This window comes from Miniopterus schreibersii, assembly GCF_964146895.1.
Source record: "Miniopterus schreibersii genome assembly, chromosome: 5".
NCBI classification, from domain to species: Eukaryota; Metazoa; Chordata; class Mammalia; order Chiroptera; family Miniopteridae; genus Miniopterus; species Miniopterus schreibersii.
This window is the reverse complement of record NC_138106.1, coordinates 44,190,223-44,210,738: the sequence shown is the minus strand read 5'-3', so window position 1 is coordinate 44,210,738 and position 20,516 is coordinate 44,190,223. Positions and strand designations below refer to the sequence as shown.

At 41.1% G+C, this 20,516-nt stretch overlaps 1 protein-coding gene across 6 annotated transcripts in view; it reads left to right on the top strand.

Moving 5' to 3' along the window:
* Positions 1 to 11,743, top strand: part of APOD (apolipoprotein D) — a 45,759-nt gene extending 34,016 nt beyond the window's left edge. For all 6 annotated transcript variants that reach the window (XM_081138440.1, XM_081138443.1, XM_081138439.1 and 3 more), the window contains 3 exons: positions 3,785 to 3,906; positions 7,456 to 7,544; positions 10,331 to 11,743. In XM_081138440.1, the coding sequence (XP_080994566.1) occupies positions 3,785 to 3,906; positions 7,456 to 7,544; positions 10,331 to 10,566 (447 nt within the window). In that variant the 3' untranslated portion in view covers positions 10,567 to 11,743. The remainder of the gene's footprint in view (positions 1 to 3,784; positions 3,907 to 7,455; positions 7,545 to 10,330) is intronic.
* The last annotated feature ends 8,773 nt before the right edge of the window (positions 11,744 to 20,516 follow it).

The window sequence follows — 20,516 nt, the reverse complement described above, 5'->3', positions numbered from 1 at the left end:
AAGAAGCTGAATGTCGGAGGGCTTGTAACCTACCCAGTCACACAGCTAGTAAATGCAGACCAGGATTTAAAACTAGGCTTGCCAGCAGTGCAGGACACCCACGGGTTACCCCCAAGCAGGGCCTGGGAGAGGACTGAACTCCCCAAGGGGCTTTCTTGTTACCTGCACTGAAGAGATCGCCAGCTCCCCATGTATGGCTTTTCTTCCTCAAATTAGGCCCAGCCGTACTGAATATCTGTGTGGCCAGGGGATGGAGCAGCAGAAAGAGGCAACTATTGGATGGCATGACTTAGAGGTTCTCCTTGGTGCTAACTCGTGGCTAGAATCTCCCCGTTAAGATATATTCTCCTTAGTAGAAGTGTGGATCTCTCTTTTAAGAAGCAATTCACTTGCTGTGAGTAACACTGAAGTTGTTATCAGTCACTCACTCCTCAGTGTGAATGAGAGTTGGGACCTCTCAGGGCTGGATTAGGCAGACCAGGGAGCAGAGCTCAAAGCCTGAAGGGGGTGGGGAGACGGAGCACCATCAATAGAGTTCACACAGGGAGGCAGGAAGGGGAGAGTGTAATACACCCAAGTCTACATTGACCTACTCCATTAATTATTAAGGGCTGATGCCTTTGTTCAGGTATCAGAGGCTTTACAGCAAAAATCCAGGGAATTTGAATTACGTTTCAGTTTGGGGGTAAAAATTCCAAGATACTTCAGAAATTATAATTGTGCTATATTTACAAAAGCCCTTGAGAAATAAAGCAGGAAGTTTTACTGAGATATAATCCATATACTATTTACCTGTTTAAAGTGGTTTTTAATTTCAGTGGTTTTAATATGTTCACAGTTATGAAACCATCACCACAATCCATTTTAGAACATTTTCAGCATCTCAAAAAGAAACTCCATACCCATTAACAGTTACTCCCCACTTCCCCCAACCTTCTCTGCCCCAGGCAATCAATAATCTACATTATCTCCGTATGAATTTGCTTATTCTGGATATTTCATAGAAATGGAACCATACAATAGGTCTTTTGTGACTGACTTCTTTTACCAGCATAATGTGTCCAAGATTCATCCATGTTGTAGTATGTTTCAGCACTTTGTTTCTTTTCATTGCCGAATAACATTCTACTGTATGGATTATGCCACATTTTATTCATCTGTTCATTTGAGTTGTTTACACTTTTTGACTTATCAGAAATAATACTGTGAGCATTCGTGTCCTGGGTTTTTTGTTTGCTTGTTTGTTTTTGTGGACATATATTCTCAGTTTTCCTGGGTATATACCTAGGAGTAGAATTGCTAGGTCATATGGTAACTCCATGTTTAACCTTTTGAGAAACCGCCAGTCTCTTTTCCAAAAGACCCGCACCATTTTACATTCCCATCAAGATTGTAGAATTCCAATTGTTCCATATCTTTGCCCACACTTTCTACTGTCATGTTTCTGATTATAGCCATTTTCAGTGGATACGAAGTGGTATCTCATTGTGGTTTTGATTTGCATTTCTTTAATAGCTAATGATGTTGGGCATCTTTTCATGTGCTTATTGGAGATGTGTCTATTCAAGTCCTTTGCCCATTTTCAATTGGGTTATTTATCTTTTAATTATTGAGATATAAGAGTTCTTTATACATTTTAGATACAGATTCCTATCAGATATATGATTTGCAAGTTTTTTCTCCCATTCCATGGATTGTCTTTTTACTTTATTGGTACATATGTTTTTAATATTAATGAAGTCTAATTTATCTATTTTTTCTTTTGTTGCTTGTGCTTCTGGTGCCTTTTTTTTCCTCCCTAAAAAGCCGTTGCTTAATCCAAGATTATAAAGATTTACTACTATATTTTCTCCTAAAATATTTGTAGATCTAAGTCTGTGATCCATTTTAAGTTAAATTTTATACATAGTGTGATATAGGGGCCCAACTTATTCTTCTGCATGTGGATATTCGGTTGTCCCAGAACTATTCGTTGAGAAGACTATTCTTTCCTCATTGAATAGTCTTGGCATCCTTGTCGAGAATCAGTTAACCATGTATGTAAGAGTTTATTTTTGGATTCTCAGTTCTATTCTGTTGATGTATATGGTTATCCTTATGCCAGTACAACACAGTCTTGATTACTATAGCTTTGTAGTAAAGTTTTGAAATCAGAATGAGTCTTCCAACTTTGTTCTTTTGGCTATTTTGGGTCCTTGGCATTTCCATATAAATTTTAGAATCAGTTTGTCAATTTCTGTAAAAAAGCCTGTTAGGAGTTTTAACAGATTACATTAAATCTGTATGTATATCAATTGCCATCTTAACAATTTTAAGTCTTTCAATTTATGAACTTAAAGATATCTTTCCATTTACTTAGGTCTTTAACTTCCTTCAACAATGTAGTTTTCAGAGTACACGTTTTATGTTTCTTTGGTTAAATTCATTTCTAAGTATTTTATTTTTTGACATTATTGTAAACGGAATTTTCTTAATTTCACTTGCAGATTGTTCATTGTAAATGTAGAAATAGATTTGATTTCTGTATATTAATCTTGTATCTTTTTTAATCCTGATGAATTCATTTATTAGTTCTAATAGTTTTGGTGTGTGTATGGATTCCTTAGGACTTTCTATGTACAAAAAAAATCACGTCATCTGCAAATAAAGATAGTTATACTTCTTCCTGTGTAGATAAAGAAATTGAGACCCTAGAACCTAGAAAGAGCAAGAAAACAGATTCTCCTCTGGAGCCCCTGGAAAGGAACACAGTCTTGCCAACAACTTGATTTTAGCCCAGTGAGACCAGTATCAGCCTTCTGACCTATGGAACTACAAAAAAGTAAATTTGTGTTGTTTTACACAAAAGGTAGCTTAATATACACACTATTTGCACCTGACCCTTTTTATTAAATGTGTTTGGAGATAATTGCATATTACTCTTTTAAAAGAGGATATATAACATTCCACTGCATAAATGTGTCCGTATTTATTTACCCAGCCCCCTGCTAACGTTCACTGAGACTGTTTCTTGTCTTTTATTATTACTAATTGTACTGCAACAAATAATCTTATCCATACATCATTTCTTATTATCAGAGGATACATTCCCAGAAGTGAAATAGCTGGGCCAAAGAGTATATGTATATTTAGTTTTGCTAGATATTGCCAAATGACCCTCCATGAAGGTTGTAAATTGTCTCAGTCTCTATGGAAGCAGGAGAATGCCTGTCCTCACCCGCACAGTTGCACACTTCCCTTAAAGTTGACTCTGTACACTGGAGTTATGAACTGAGAGCAAGCCTCCAGTGGAGAAATGACACAGGTCTTCTAAATCCTGATCATGTGCCGAAAAAGTCTTTGTGACCAACTCCCAGTGTGGGGTCATATGAGGAGAATTCAACCACTTCTGGAGTCCCACAGTGAACATATCCGACTTTGTGCACAATTCAAAGATGCCTTAAAGAATCATAAAACATTTGAGATGGCACCTTCCATCATGTAGACGAATCCCTTCCTTTGACAGAGTTTTGAATTTCACATAGATTTTGGCTGAAGGGGACACTGAGAGCGTATCTAAATAAAGAGCACTTTAGGAACAGAACGTGGCATTCAATCAATCCCACACATCCGATTCGCTTGTTCTCCTTTGAATCAATATCTTGCTCAGTTGCCGCTGGAAACAATGCAGCCCATTTTGCCTGGTTTCCCCAGGAAAGGGCTCTGCTCTGACAGACAACAATAGAGCAGAGTTTGCAGGTCCCCAGAGAGTCACAGGGTTTTGCTCTACTTGTTGTCTCTGCAGTATCTTGGAAGATGGTATGAAATTGAGAAGATCCCAGGGAGCTTTGAGAAAGGAAGCTGCATCCAAGCCAACTACTCACTAATGGAAAATGGAAACATCAAAGTGATAAACCAGGAACTGAGGTGAGTGGCTGTGGTTTCAAAGGCATTGCACATCCTGGAGCCGGCCCTGCGGAGAGCTGTCCTGGGGTGACTGGGTGTCCTTGCAGCCTGGTTCAGGGAGGATTCGATCATTGCTGGGTCTGGACTGCCTGCTCACAACAGGCCCTGAGAGGAAAGCTTTTGGCAGGCAGAACAGTGGGGACTAGAAGTCACTCATTCATTTCTGTGACCACTTGTTGACCACCTATTGTGCACTGGATCCTGTGAGAGGCACTAGGGACTCAATGGTAACCCAAACTGCAGGGTTTCTGTTCTCACCGCAAAACAGATACTCTGGTAGTAAAGGACATCAGGGACCATCTTGTCTGACCTCCAAACCAAGAGAGAAGCCCTTCTTATATCAGTTACTGACAGAGGGCGTCCAGCTTTGCTTGAAGCTTCCAGGAACTGGGCGCTCATCACCACCCATGACAGTTTATCACATCTCCAAACAGTTCCAGCTACTAGAAAACACCTTTCCTTATTAAGCAAGGATCAAACGCATATGTAGTCACACCCTAGGTTATGTGAACAGAATATCGTATAGAGGCATACTTTTCCCAGATTGATGCTTGATCCCCAAATTCACACTTTGAAAAGCAACCATAACCTTAAAAGAGCCTGAGGAAAGCTCCTACCCACCCTCAAACAACAAAGATAACAGTAACAATAGAAACAGTAACTAACAGTTATTAACCTTTTCCTATGTGCAAGGCACTATTCTGTGTGTATATGTACTTATATGTATGAGTGTGCATATACAGGGTAGGGCCAAAGTAGGTTTATAGTTGTTCATATGGAAATAATACAATAATTAATATATAATAATTCAAGAAGAAACTCTGTTTCACGTACTCACAACTGTAAACCTCCTTTTGCCCCATCCTGTATATTGATTTAAACCCATAACAACCCTGAGGTAGTGCTATTATTAACTCCATTTTTATAGATAAGGAAACTGGGGTACAGAGAAGTAATTTGACCAAGGGTCACACAGCTTATAAGTGATGAAACTGAGATTCCAACCCAGGGAGAAGTGAAATGGGGAAGAGAACAGAAGACAGATAAAAGAAAGGCTGGAAATGTAAGGTTGTCCTTCCAGTTCCCTATGGGATCTGAGAATTGTGTTCAACTCCAACTCCACGAAAGCAACTACAACCCAGCCTGCAAGTTACTCAGGTCCAGAGAGCCTTTCTGAAGCTGTCCTTTTATCCACTAAGCTCCCTGTGAGCCAAAACACAATGGGTTGACTCCCTGACCCTGCATAACCCAAAGAAGTAAAGTAAGGACCTTGAGGGCCTCTAGAGAAAAATTCAGCTCATTTCAGAGCCACAGGAACTGAGATGTAGACACCCAGAGGATCTCATAGGAATTCTGTAGGCCCTAAAGTTGCAACAGCTTTATTTCAAATATTTTGTCCCATTCTAAGACCAAGAATCAGACAATGACACAGATCCCAACACCTCTATGATTCCCCCACCTCTCCTTTGGAGTTGGCCAGGATCCTGAGTGTTAGGTTGCTCTGTCTCTAGGGTCACATCTGGGTAAGGTACATGGGGACATGCAGGAAGGTTTGCAAGTTCAGGAAACTGGTCTAGTTTCTCCTTCCCGGAGTACTGCAGAGTGAGTGGAGGGCACAGCATAGAGTCTGAGCAGAACACTAGCCAGTGTCAGAGAATCTGAGGGACAAAGCAGCTGGTACAGGGTTGGGAGCTGAAGGGCTCAGGCTTTTGAGAAAGGCTCCCTGGTTTCAAATCCTGGTTCTGTCACTTACAATGTGACCTTAGGCTGGTTGTAGCAATCCTCTGTTTCCCTTTCCACCCAGGTAAAATGGCAATAATCATGGCACCTCCCCAGAGGGTTTCGTGAGCAAGAGTGAGACAACACATGTAAAGCACTTAGACCCGTGTTTGGTGTATAGTAATCACTTAATAAATATTTCCTATTATTGTTAATCTGCTGCTACCCTTGAAAATACTCATGCATTTTCCCATGAACAAGTTGTGAGTTTATGATCAGAGAGTGGTGTTTTAAAAACTATTCCAGAGTACAATGCAAATGATAGTGAAAAGGGGAAAAGCCTGATGGGAAAAGACTGGTTTGTTGCTAAGCAACTGTATGCAGATAGAAATGGACCCTCTTCCCAATGGTTGAGTTCCAGGTGAGAGAGCAGGGCTCTGTCTCCGGCCCTACTCCGTGATAAACAGACAATGCATCCGGGACTCTCAGAGTACATGTCCCACCCTCCCTCACCTGCTGCTTGTTGAATGGTTCCTAGGACACCCATCACTAACCATAGCCTACTGACTTTCTGACACATACTATTGCTCTAATTTTAGTTTGCCTCCTCGAGGACTGATGAACAGGCAGCTCCTCTCCCAGCTTCCTAGGAGGAGGACCCTGATGTCCGAGCACACTCCCTGTGTGCTGCCTCCATCCCCAGGCCTTTCTACTCTCCCCTGGGCCCATGAGGTCACTGGGAGTTATCCAGAAATGGGGCGAGCTCCCTTCAAAAGAGTGAAAGTATTTCATACAACTTAAGACCATAGCTTTTATATATCTACACCATTTTATATACCACTAAGAAATGACACTGCCAATTATAAGTGTAGGGTGGCATTAATTGTAAGATGCACATTTCTTCATATTTAATGTGTCTGAGATCTGGATGCACCTGAGAATCACTGAAATAAGGTAAATGTTTGCTCATTGCTTGCTTTTACCTGGCCTACATTGAAATCTCCCACACTCACCAGGCCAAGCATGGCTGAGCGGTTGAGCATTGACCTAGGATCCAGAAGATTGGGGGTTCGATTCCCGGTCAGGGCACATGCAGTCGGGGGCATGCAGGAGGCAGCCCATCAATGGCTCTCTCATCATTGATGTTTCTGTCTCTTTCTCTCCCTCTCCCTTCCTCTCTCTGAAATCAATAAAGATATATTAAAAAAAAAAAAAAGAAAGAAAAGAAAAGAAATCTCTCACCCTCAATCAGAAGCTTGCTGAACCGGAAGAGGTCTCAGAGTTCACGTGTATGAACCTTTTAGGGAGAAGATGATGTCACTTGAGATCACTAAGTCCAAAAGAGGGTCTTGCAGATCTCCAGACTCCATGTTTTGGCCCCTTCTCATTTTTAAAGAAGTGATTATTTTTTAAAAAGTGAATTCTTAGTGTACTGGGTTGTTTTGTTTGTTTTTCCCTTTCTTTTTTTTTCAAACTCCTCTTTCTAAGCCTTGCAGGCCATTGCATACAGTCCAAAAAACAGTGTTGAAGTGCAAGGGCCTAACATAGTGTCCGATCCTAGAGCATTGCAGTTGCTGCTCCTCCTCTCCCCAAGGCTGTCTTCCTCCACTTGGTCTCAGAGACGGTCGCAAAGCGCAGAGGAAAGAATGGAACTAGAATCTAGCCTGCCTCCAAGAGCCTCTCTAACCAGAAATCACAATGTTGGCCATTATGGTTCTCAGTGTAACGAATCTTGCCTTTTGTTGGTTTTTGGCTTTCAGTGAGTTCAGGTTAGTTTTTAATTCATTGCAGATCGGATGGAACTGTGAATCAAATTGAAGGTGAAGCCTCCCAGGTCAACCTCACAGAGCCTGCCAAGCTGGGAGTGAAGTTTTTCTGGTGTAAGTATATACTTCTCTCAGAAGGTTCCAGAAGAGTAGATAGGCAAACTGAGGGCTAGAGCCCTGGGCTGCAGCACTCATGTCACATCTGAGTGTCATCTATAATGATTCAATGCATAATTATTTATTGAGCACCTACTACATGCTAGGTACTGGGCAAGTTGCTAGAGATGCAATAATGAGGAAGACAGAGCTGGCCCTTGTCCCTGAGGAACTTATAGCCCAGTGTGAATGCTGACAAGTACCCAGGCAATTTACTATAAAACTACAGTGAGTGTTTCAATAGAGGAAGCACAAGTTGGAGTACCTAGTGCTTGAGTAGTAAGAGACCCAATCCAGTCTTGTTTCCTATAGGAAACAGATGCCTGAAAAATTAGTAGTTATTAGCAGAACAATGAACATGTACAAAAGCTTGGAGACAAGAGACTGACAAGAGTGAGGTAAGTTTGAGTCCTGGCTCTGTCTCCTGCTTTTCAGCCACATTGTTGGGGTCCCCGAGAGATATTTAATCACAGGCATTTGCCCTGTGAGCTCTGGTTTAACTGAGGAATAGACATAGGCAACAGAAAGCACCACATCTTAGTTTTGTTGCTGATGTAGATGCACAGGAGAAATCAGCTCAGAACTGTGAGGCTTTCTAATGCGAAAGTGCTTAGGAGTACATCTCCCCACCTGTGGGACAGACACTGCAGTCACCAGCTGCAAGGGGCGTCACTACCCTCCTCCCTCAATCCCCCACTGATGAAGGGCCTAGAGTGGGACAGAAAGGAAGTACTTGTTCTATAGACCAAGATAGGAATGCTGGGGGGGGGGGGGGGCGGGGAGGCAGTTCCTCCCACACATATGACTATGGGCAACTAACTTCACATCTACACCTAGTGTTGTGTAGATAAACTAGATAACACACACTCTGTAAGCTGTAAAGGGCTTTGTACAGGTCAGTTTCTCTTGTGATTTCTACAGATAAGAAAGTGAAGTAAAGAAAAGCTAGGTGATATAGGCACAGTCATTGGACTAATTAAAGACAGAGTTGGGACTAAAACCTAGGTCTCCAAACTCTCAAGTGAGTGATGGGGATGGGAGTGAAGGTCAAATATTATGTGCACAACCTTCATAAGGAAGCCAAACAGGAATTAAAAGAGGCAAGAGTTGTTGGCTAAGGAAGCAGAGGAGGAAGAGGTTTACTGTGGTTAAAGGGATCAGATGTTTGCATTGGGTTTTGCAGGGTGTATGGGAGATTATGGGAAAGGATGTTCCAAGTGGAGGGACTGACATGAGAAAAAGCCTGATGGGTCCATGGAGCAGAAGACAAGACTGGGGAGGGTCTCCAATGCCATGTTAGAGAATTTGAAAGTCCTTCCATAAGCAACAGGAGACTGTCAAAGTTTTCTAATAAAGAGACATGGAATTTTTCTTTACTAAAAGGAAAATATCTAGGTAAATTTATGCTTGAGTGCTAGACCCTGTGGGAGGAAGACAGAATGTGTTTGCTTAGAGTGTATGAAGTGGGGCACTCTGCTGCTGCTGACGTATCGCTAGGAGCTGAAGAGCTCTTGGTCCAGCTGGGAACGCACAAAGCAGTTGACACTCAGTAGTACCAGATACATGGTGAATATTTGCTCTCATGAGTGAGCCAGGCAGGTGGCACCAACAATGCTAGAAACGGAAGTCAGAAACAATACTCAGTCTGGCTCCTGCAGCCTTGTCCAGGCTTCCCTCCAGACAGCCTCCAAGTGTCCTTCTGCTTTTATATTTATAAACAGGTAGAAAGTCAGAGGCAGAAGGGACCTTGGTGGGTGGTCATCTGAACTAGTCCTTTGGTGTGGTCCTGATGATCAGCTGGGTCCTTGACCCCCATCCAAGCTCTGACCACGCCCATACTGCCTCCTTTGTCCAGCAGCTTAGCTCTGGTTTGACTTGGCAAACAGTGGGGTGCTTAAAACCCAGAAAAGCAAATCACCCAGGTCTGTATACATGTCCAAGTCTTTTGTTCTTATGGGGTCAGCGCACATCTTTCTCCCATGTGGTCCATCTCCCACTTAACTTTAATAAGCTACACTGTGAATTTTCCGTAGTTTGAAGCTTGGCTGTGGAGGTCAAATTCACAGAGGAAGTTTCTGGATTCAGATGAAGAGGGCAAATCCCCCATCTCTCCTCTTGAGGACCCCTTTAATCTTGGGCTTTCAATGCTATACAGATATCAATCAATGAATCTTCGTAGACCTTTTGTAAGGAAGAGCTTATAACCTGTTACCACCCTATTTATCATATTCTTAAGAATGGAAGGATTGTCAAAAGGCAGGCAGGAAGAAAAACAAACAAACCAAAGTTAGCCCCCGCCTCCTCCCTTGGTCAAGTTCTAGAGGAAGCTGGGCGGTACGGACTAAGAAAGCCTGAGGTCCCTGACCTTGCATTCTTGACTCTGCTTAGCTAAGTAGTGCCTAGTGCAGCCTGCCAGTCTAGGGGGTCCAGCCAACCCCCCAGTTACTATGGGTTTCCAGAAACCAACCTGCTACCAGGTCCTACCAGGGAGGGGCCAGAATGTTAGCTCTGAACTCTGGGTGCATATTAGAATCAAGGTGGAGCTTTTAAAAGTACCAACCACCTCCATATCAGAATCCAGGGAGGGGTGGGGATGGAGCTGGCATTTTTCAAAGCTCCCATATGACTCCCACATGAAGTCAGAATTAAGAACCACTGACCTAGAAGAACCTGACTTCTGGGTCCCGAAGATGAAGGTTTCTCTTGCTCTGGTCCTTCCTAATACTGCCCCCTCTGCTCCTCAGTGATGCCTTCAGCTCCGTACTGGGTCCTGGCCACCGACTACGAGAACTATGCCCTCGTGTACTCGTGTACCACGATCGTCTGGCTGTTTCACGTAGATCATGTTTGGATCTTGGGAAGAAACCCTTATCTCCCTCCAGAAACAGTGACCCATCTAAAAGATATCCTGACCTCTAATAACATTGACATCGAGACAATGACCGTCACAGATCAGGGGAACTGCCCTGAGTTCCAGTAAGGAGGCTCTGAAGGGAGTCTGCGCTCACCCCATGTTCCTTCTCTGCTTTGCTTTCCCCCCACCCCACCCCACCTCTCATAACAACAAACCACCCACCGTGGCAAACCATGGAAATACAGAAGGGAAATTTGACAGGAGGAGCCGTGGGGAGGAACTCAAGGAAAGTTGGCTTAAACATTTAGCCATATACTGCCTGTTACCACGCGTGCCTAATAATAAACTTCTTGCTGACCTGCTGTGCTCACAAAAAATTCCGAATTGGATCAATTATTTTAGATTTATAATTATAAGCTTATGTTTGGAAATCCTTAATCAGTTATGTTGAAAAAACTAAGCACTGAACAGTTTATGTTTAAAGGTAACAACCCCGTTTCTGGAAAGGGAAAGCTGGGGCAAAGGCATACTCTGAATGACTGCATTAGGCACTCCTTCGGGGGAATCATTTAGGCTTTTTGAGTCTCTGACAGGCAGTTTCCTTGAAACACTTCCTTCGTCATCAGGAGGTCTTCAGAGTCAGGCTGAAGAATGGGACCACCTTGGGGTCTGTGCAAGAAAGAAGAAAATCTATCAGGGAGAACCTACAGGGATTTTTTTAAAGAAAAGTATTTGGGGAGGGAAGGCCTTTCATACAACTGATGTTTACTGAGGTTCAACTGCATTCCAGGCATTGAAAGTACAGAATCCTTGTCCTACCACAGAGATTCACAGACCAGTGAGGGAGACTCACAAGTTAAAATGAAATTATAACCCAAGCTGAAGAATGCAAAGGCAGAGAGGCTTGTGGAGGAGCCATGGGAGCTCCGAGATAGTCTCAAATCCTGCAAGACACAGGCACCCACAGGCTACAGTCACGCCTCCAGGTGTTCCAGCTTCAGGGAGTCAGGAACCACCTTGAGGGTTTTTTTATATTGTGACTTTCAAAAGCAGAAAACCCCAAAATCATCGCCCTGCAATTTCATTTAGTTCACATAACACTTATAATCTACTAATGTTTGAGGAAATGAATAGAAAAGGAAGCCATTTGATTTGATTTTTGCTTTTTTAACATGAATACAAAATACTCATTTCCTTGAGCACTTGAGACACTTTAATGCTCTGTATTAAAGGTTACAAATATTCCAAGGATCTTAATATGTACAGTTTCCATTTACTAAATAAACATGATCTCAAAATATTGCTTGCAGTTTGAAATTCTTAAAGGCTGAACCACTGGGCATAAAAGCAGTGTGGGGGAGGCAGGTACTGAAGGAGAAGGCCCTCTCTTCACAGCTGTGCCCTGCACTTTACCACACTGCCCACCCCCCGGAGGGCGCTTGGCTCTTCTTCTAAAATACGGTTCTTCCTAAGGGTGTTAAGCTGCCTGTCTATCTACCTCTTATCTCATGGTATCAAATAAGTTGTGACTGTATTCCTCTTAACAGCTGTCTAGTAACATCCAAAACAATGAACGTGACTACATGTTGCACCTGCTCCAGTGTCTTGTTCAATAGAAGGGCTCCAATTTTTTATGTGAACGAATTATTGAGTGGGTGGCTAGAGGATGGACTTGAAGTTTTTGATAAAGGAAACTATGAAGCAGGTATTAGAGATGACTGACTCTGAGGGGAAAACTGGGAATCCAGAGGGCAGCATGGGGGCAGCAAGTAGCTAGAAGAAATATGGGGAAAAACATCGAAGCATCCAGTAAAGAAGAAGAGAAGGCAAGTGGGGAGTAAACAGCAAAATAAAGACCACAGTGTATAATAAACCCCTTGTACTCACCTTCAGCCCCAACAGTCATCAACATTTCACTGACGTTGCCTCAGCTACCACCTACCACCCCCATTTTTTCCCTAGAGTGTTTTGAAGCAAACCCCAGATATCACATCTATTATTTTGCCCATAACTACCTATGGATAAATCTCTACCAAATATACTTTTTAAACAAACAAAAAACCCCAAGGTTGTTTTATATCCTGAAGGTGCTTAGAGAATGCAATCTCTATGTAATTTAAAGATTATTTTATATAATCTAGACAAAGGGGATAGTGTGCACAAATGTTCATCACAGTTTTACTTGTAGCTCCCACACTGAAAGGAGCTAAACTAAATCAGCAGAGGAATGGGATCATAAATTGTGGAACAGCCACTTGATGTAATATTGCGCATTCATTAAAATTCATAGTTAAGAGGAAGACAGAGCCACGTGGGAGCTGTTGCCTACCCACCCACACTCACTGCTGGGGAGGGGGAGGGCTGTTCCTACATTTGACCTTGCTGTCAGCAGGGCTAGAATCCGAGCATGTGCTCCACCTCCCCAGCCACACCCAGTTAGACAAGGTGTGTCCACCTAAGCCAGTGACAGCTAATCCATGGGCTGAACAGAAACCTCTAATTTTTGTGGTCTAATTGAATGGAAAAGATAAATTAGGCCAACCAAATCAGGATTTAACTTTAAGACATCTAGAGACAGATGACTGAAAACTGTGGAACTGTAAAGTCATGTAGTTTGGGGTGGCCATTATTGGCAATGCACACCTGAAGTTACGAGGGTACAGAACAGAAATGCAAAGATAAGTAGGGACCCCACTGAAGGCTCCTGACAGAGCAGTGTAAGAAGCTGATTACTTCTGGGGGCCAGCTTCAATTCCTGTGGAGCTTCGCTGCTTAGTTTCCTGTCCTTGGATTTCTGTGAGATCAGGCACACACACACACACACACACACACACACACACGCACACACATCTTTTTTCAGAGGTAATTTAACTTGACTAAGTGAATGTTCCTTGCAACTAAAATAGCCCTAAGACAAAAGTATTAACAATATAATGTTGAGTTAAAAAAAGAATGCAGGATTTTAACTATGTTGTATTTAAAGTTTCATGAAATGATGGCATAAAATCAAGGACTAAAAGTGAACAGAAAAAAAGGAAAGTAATTTATGTGTTAGATCCTAAAACTTTTTTCTAGTTCAACCTGATTTCTCTGACAAGTCTAATGTCAAGCCCCCCCCAAATAGCCCTTATCTTCCAACAATTATTTCAAACTTTTAGACCTTTCTGGACTATTCTCCCATCCCACCACTTTCCTAATACATTTGAGATGATGGCTTGATTTATGAATATAGGACATGTCATTAAAGCAATCTTTACTACCAACAAAGCCCTTTGTATACTTCTAGGAGATATTAAGGGAGATATCAAGTAATTTAGAGAGTTTTATTTTCACAGTTGTCCAAACGTTGTATTATTTTATAAAAGATTTGGAAAAAAAAGACCACTCACCTTGATAATTATGAAAAACAATTAAAAAAATTTTTTAAATTTGTTAAATACAGTCAACTTCAATGCTAAAATAAGTATTTTGACTAAGTACCAAATATGAAATTAAAATAGACTCATCTAATGTTATCCAGCAGAATAAGGTAACCTGGGCTGTTGGTAATGCTGAGGGGAACTGTGTTGGAAAGCCCATTGGGACGGGGGCTAGCACCTTTCCAGCCAGCGAGAGTTAGCCCCTTACTCCAGCAGACCTCTTCGCCTCTCCTGTCCCCTCACCTGTGTGTTGTCATTGAAAGAGCCAAACTAGATGAGGTATCTCTAAGGAGTCTTCCACATCAAACATATAGTTCTACAGTTCTGTATGTGATTAATAAAGTACAGTTTTGGCTAAGAAGGAGGGAGTACCTGTACCTTTATAGGAAAAATAAGCCCTAAACTTAAAAAAACCAACTCTTTTCATTGTTTTGTTCCTTCTTCTAATCCTTATCAAGGTACACTCACACTCTCACACACACACACACACACACACACACACACACACACTCTCACACACACATACACACACTCACACATACACACACACACTCACACACATACACACTCACACACATGCACACTCATACACACATACACACTCACACACACACACATACTGTACTCTGTTTTTAATCAATATCTATGTCTTTTCTCATACTATACATTACTTGGATGTATATATTTTTTCATAGAACACATACATTTTACTAATATAACATGTTATATTCTATTAATGCATCAGAAGTATTATGTTTAGCCCTCCTGAATTTTCCTAGATTGATAATTATAATCAAAATATAAAAATGCCAACCTTAGCCAATTCTTCAGCAATTTCAATGATCCAGAGTCCCAGGGGAGCAATAGCTCATAGAATTATAAAGTGATTCTTCAATGAGCAAGGTTAGAAGGAAACTTGAGACAAGTGCTGTCAGAGGCCAAAGCTTGATACACATGGTAAAAATGTAAACCCTGTTCCAAACCTCTTCACCTAGGGGTACTGAAGCCCTAATGATGCTTCTGGATACCTGCAGAAAGGTAGGTGCTCAGCTTCTGCTCAGACATTTTTGGTGCCCCTGACTGACATGTCCTCTTCTGTCTGACATCTCAGCCCTCTCAGTGGTCCTCCAAGCCCAGCTTTCCTGCTTCTTCTCTCTCTGCTCCTTCTCAGGCACCAGTCTACTGGTTCTCAACCAAAACATGCCACAGTTTCCTGGGAGAAGACATCCTAGCATGCAGAGAGAGTGGGCAAAAGAAGGCAAAGACTGCAAAAAATTTCCCCAACAATCAGATTGGCTTTCATGCCTCAACTGAGAACCATTGCTTAATCAAAAAGAACTAATTACTTACCATTCCCTGTGTCTCCCATCTTTACACCTTTGGTACATATCATTCCTCTTATTGAAATCTCCAGCTGTCAAAATCCAGCCCACCAAGTGTACTTCAGTACTTTTGCAGAGCAATTTGACAAAATCTGGCAGAGATGAAGATGACACACCTTTGATCTAGTACGTCTATTCTCTGGTAAATATCCAGAAACACTCTTGCATATGAGCACAAGGAGATATGTGCAAGAAATGTTCATTGCATCTCTGTCTGAAAGACCAAAAAACTAGAAACAACCTAAATCTCCATCAACAGAAGAATTGATATTTAAATTGTGGTATACACACACACACACACACACACACACACACACACAACCTGGATACTATGCAACAGTGAAAATTAACTAGAGCTACATGTATCAACATATGTAATTTATAAAAAATATATTTATATATAAATAAAAATATACTTAAAGATAAAAGCAAAAAGCAATATGCAGAAGGCTACTGTATATAAAATGACATATTTCAGAATATTATATATTTAATAGAGGGATAATGAAATTCAGAAAATAATAAACACCAGATTCAAGGTCCTGGTTACCTCCAGGGGGTAGAGAGAGAGTGTTGCAAGTAGATAGGGAAACACAGGTGGTTTCCATTGATTTAATAATTATATTAGTTTCCTGTGGCTGCTGTAACAAATTACACAAACTTGGTGGCTTAAAACAATAGAAATTTATTCTCTCACAGTTCTGAAGGCCAAAAGTCCAAGATCAATATCACTGGGCTAGAATGAAGGTGTGGGCAGGGTGGTGTTCCCTCTGAAGACTCTAAGGGAGATTTATTCCTTACCTCTTCCAGCTTCTGGTGGCTGCCAGCATCACTTGGTTTATGGCCACATCACTCCAAACTTCAAATATCTTTCTGTTCTGTCAAGACGTTCTTGTGTGTGTGTCTGTGTTTGTCTCTGTGTGTGTGCATGCATGTGTGTGAAATCTCCCTCTGCCTCTCTTATACAGACACTTGTGATGGCACTTAGGACCCACCTGGGTGATTCAGGATAATCTCCTCATCTTAAGACTCTTAACTTAATTACACCTACAAAGACCCTTTTTCTAAATTTATTATTGACAGGTTTCAAGGATTAGGACCTGATATCTTTAGGAGAGAGGGCATTTTTCAGCTGAATGGTGGGAGACAGCAGATGTAGATTCATGACTCTATACCTTGAGTTACAGTTATGTGTGCGTGTGTCTTACATCAGACATAGACCATGAATGAGACCTGAAGAGAGGTCTTCAGGAGGCTGCAGAGCAATGTAATGGGAGTAATGCAGCGGTAAAGTTAGAAGCCTAGGAGTCATGCTCTAAGAGTAGGGTGCGTGAATTTGTCATTATAGAGGTAGGTCAATTCTGGATAAGATGAGATTCAGAGTATGACACCTAAAACCTAATTCTTGTCATTTTTAGAATATTTTGTGGGTCCCTTTTAAGATGTTAAATTATAATGTTTAAAGAGTGACATCTCCTCCAAAAATTAATGAGACCTGAAGACTAAAAAACAAACCTTCAAAACTGAATGGATTAGATCTTAACTTCTAGCAGTAGAATTTCAAGCGTTGAGGACAGGTCAGGAAAAAAATAATTCCAGTCTTATTATATAGGCAGCTACCAGCTTCACCTGCTTTTAATCCAAGGTTTCTGTCTCAACCCCTCCCAGGTCAAAAGAGCTGCCAGTACTCTGTGAGCCAGCTTGGTTCCCAGGAGGGACAAATGGGCTCAGGAGGTCCCTGGCTGAAATGGGCCAGAGGAAGCAGGTGGCGACTCCTTTGTCAGCACAGTTCAGCTGTGACTAAGCACATGTTTGTTCCTTGTCTGCAGCCTGGTCCAAGCAGGTCTCATGAGGCCAGGACATTCACCACAAAGTCAGAGGATTCCCTGCACCCTCCCTCCCCAAATGAGGGTTTAGATGGGTCATTTCTATACCTATGAATTACTAATATGAATAACCTCTCTACCTTGGTAGGATTAGAAGCTAAGGTTGTTGGTATTTCATTTGTCTAGTCTTCACTCAGAAGCCATCTCTACAGGCATCTACCTGAAAGTGATTGTCCCATCACCCTTTTTATTTCTTTTTCACAATCTGCAATTACCTTGTTTACTTATTTGCTATGTATTTATTATCCATCCCTCCCACTAGAATGTAGGCTCTATGAAGACAGGAACCCTACTCTTTTTTTGTACACTGTTATGTCCTCAGAGTTCAGAATAGTGCCTGACACATATTAGACACTCAATAAATTTTTACAGAATAAATGAATGAATGAACAAATAAATGAGTGAATGCAGAGTCTGAATAAATGTCCCAGAAAGAATAAGTCACAAGAGTGAAAACAAAACCTAAGTAAATGTAAATATCCTATGTCTATGTGCCTCAACATATTCAGCTAAGATTGTTTCCCAATTTGCTGTTTCCACTATGTTCCCACATTTACCTCAGATATATCACCCCCTTCAGATGCACATTCATTTTCCAGCTAGAGAAACTGAAACCCAGCAAAGTAAAATGACTTGAACTAAACTATGACTACTTATAGTTATGACTTGAACTTGGACCCTAATTTCTATAAAAGAAGTAATTTACTCACAGGATGCTTTGGAGGTTTTATCTCATGTTGTGCTTTCCCCCCACAAATAAAACAACAAAATGCCTCCTACAAGAAAAGTGTTTTTGTTTCCATGGGACAAAAAGCTATGGTACAAAGTCAGTGTTACATTTGGCAAGTCAATAATCACTACCTGGGCGATTATATTCAAGGACTAATTATTAAGGAGGCAGCTGTCGCTATGTTACCCTATGATACTCGGTGTTATTAAAGGTGAGTGAGAGAACATCCTACTCCCCAGGGCTACCAGGTACATGAGATGGTCAACATGAAGTCTTGGACTCAGACTCTGGTTATTTTTAGCATTAGGGATATTGTTTCATATGATTAAGGGGCAACTTTACCAGGAAGTGGGGGACTGACTGACTTCATGAGAACTTCCCAGCATCTAGGGCCATCTGCACAGGGACAGCACAGGAAGCATGGAGAACAGGAGCTTCGAACACTCACTTCCCCTCTTCCCAGGAGACTAGGCCGCCTCCTCGTCATTTGAGAGGCAAATGCTGATTGCATGTACTTAAAACATTGATTGAGAAACTTCCCTAATTTCTTGATAAGTCCGAATATTTTATCTGTGTCCAGTTCTCATGTTCTCTTTGCATGTTATAGAAACTATACTCCAGCTCATTCATTCGCCCTTTCTTACTTCTTTCTCCTTGAAAATGTCACCAGTTCTGAAAACTGATTTGAATTATAATAGGAAAGTATCACTGTCTGTCATTGACAGGAGAAAGAATTTTATTTCAGTTCAAACAAATAAAGGCCCTGAGGTGCCATATCGTCTCATAAGTTCACTGCCAGGCAACAGTAAAAGAATTACCACAATAATGGGAGATTCCATGGAGATCAGTGATTTATTAAAGAATAGCCTATCTTAGAGAACCTTTCCTAGCTCTCAAACTAATGTCATTAACTGATATTAATTATGTCTAGTGTTGTAATAACCACTTCCACCACCATCAAAGAAAGACATCTCCCTTTAAAGTTACAAAGAACAACTAATGGATGGCTTCCTAACAGACTATTTTCAATACAGAGTGATGGCACCCTAAATGTTAAACAGGAAACTGAAAAAATATTACAAAGCAGTTTAAAATAAACTGATGAACAAAATTGGTCCAGAGACATGGAGGCTTGGAACAGACTGACGAATCTCAGAAGGAATGGGGGAAGGGGGATAGGAAGGATTAACCAAAGAATTTATATGCACATATGCAAAACCCATGGACACAGACAATAGCACAGTAGGCCTTGAGGGGGAGCAGGGCGGTCAAAGGGGGGGGGGGGGGAAAGAGACATATATAATACTTTGAACAATAAAGATAAATTTTTTAAAATGTGAAAAAATAAAATAAAAAATTACTGTTTCAGAATAATAAAAGGAAACTATTCAGGCAGTAGAGCAACTTTCTAAAAAGAGAATTGACAGAACATCCTAGAGACATCACTTTAAGCCACCAAATTCAATACAGTCAAGAAATAGTGCCCTGGCTGGTGTGGTTCAGTTGGTTAGAGTATAGTCCTGATATGCCAAGGTTGCAGGTTAGATCTCTGGTCAGGGCACATACAAGAAGCAACTAATGAATGCATAAATAAGTGGAACAACAAATAGATGTTCTCTCTCTCTCTCTGCCTCTCTCTCTCTAAAAATAAATTAAAAAAAATAAATAGTATGGTAGTTTTCTGCCTGAGGAACAAAGATTGGTATCCAATGCAATGTCTTCAGTTACCTGCTCTCAGGAGTGGTTTGACTCATTATTTGAATTATACCTAAGAGAACCAACAGCTCACATATTAGCTTTGACAGGAAGGCAGCTATTCTTATTCTTAGAATTACTACCTACGAAGACAAATCCAATGTGTCAACTCTAAATTATCTCCTTGACTCTTAGCTGTTGGTTGGCCAGCTTGTCTCTCTCATTAGATGGTGAGGGCCTTATGGGCAGAAACCCTGCCTTACTCATTTTTGGTTCCTCACCTGTAGTAGAGAGGAATGAAGTTAACACATAATTGGGTGGAGCCTGGCTCAAAAGTCAATCCCATTTTTAATACATTTTGTAAAAAGCTGTTCTAGTCTTTATTTCTGTCTTTTCCGCATTTTAAAAGATTTTAAAAATAATTTGGTCAAAAGTACCTCAGACTTTATATTTCAAATTAGCTCATGATAAATTTGGAACATTATATAAATGGTATTGTTAATTCCCTTGTGGCTGTTATTTTTCTTCTGCTTACTATTACTCAAGATATCAAAATCACTAAATAATATACTGGATTCTAAAACATTAATTTAAATACTAAAAATTATAAACACAAATTTGTACCAAACATTATGGGTGACTGAAAGCAAATTACTTCAAGCTTTTACAATTGGGATCCACCCACAGACAATAAATAGTATTCGGAGTCTCCATATAATCTCAACATCTCATCCATGGAAATGCTTCCACAGCCTGCTGATGTGTCCAACCGCACCTCACTCAGGCTCTGCTCTCAGCCTCCATCATGAGTAACTGCAAACACTACCTCTTTGAAGGGAGGTGCCTTACAGTTCACATCTAATGTCTGTGAAAATCTAGCAATTCCACCAAGAAAAAGAAACACCCACACAAAGTAAAAACTCCAAAAATTAGGTTAAAATAAAAGCACAATATGCCCCTACAA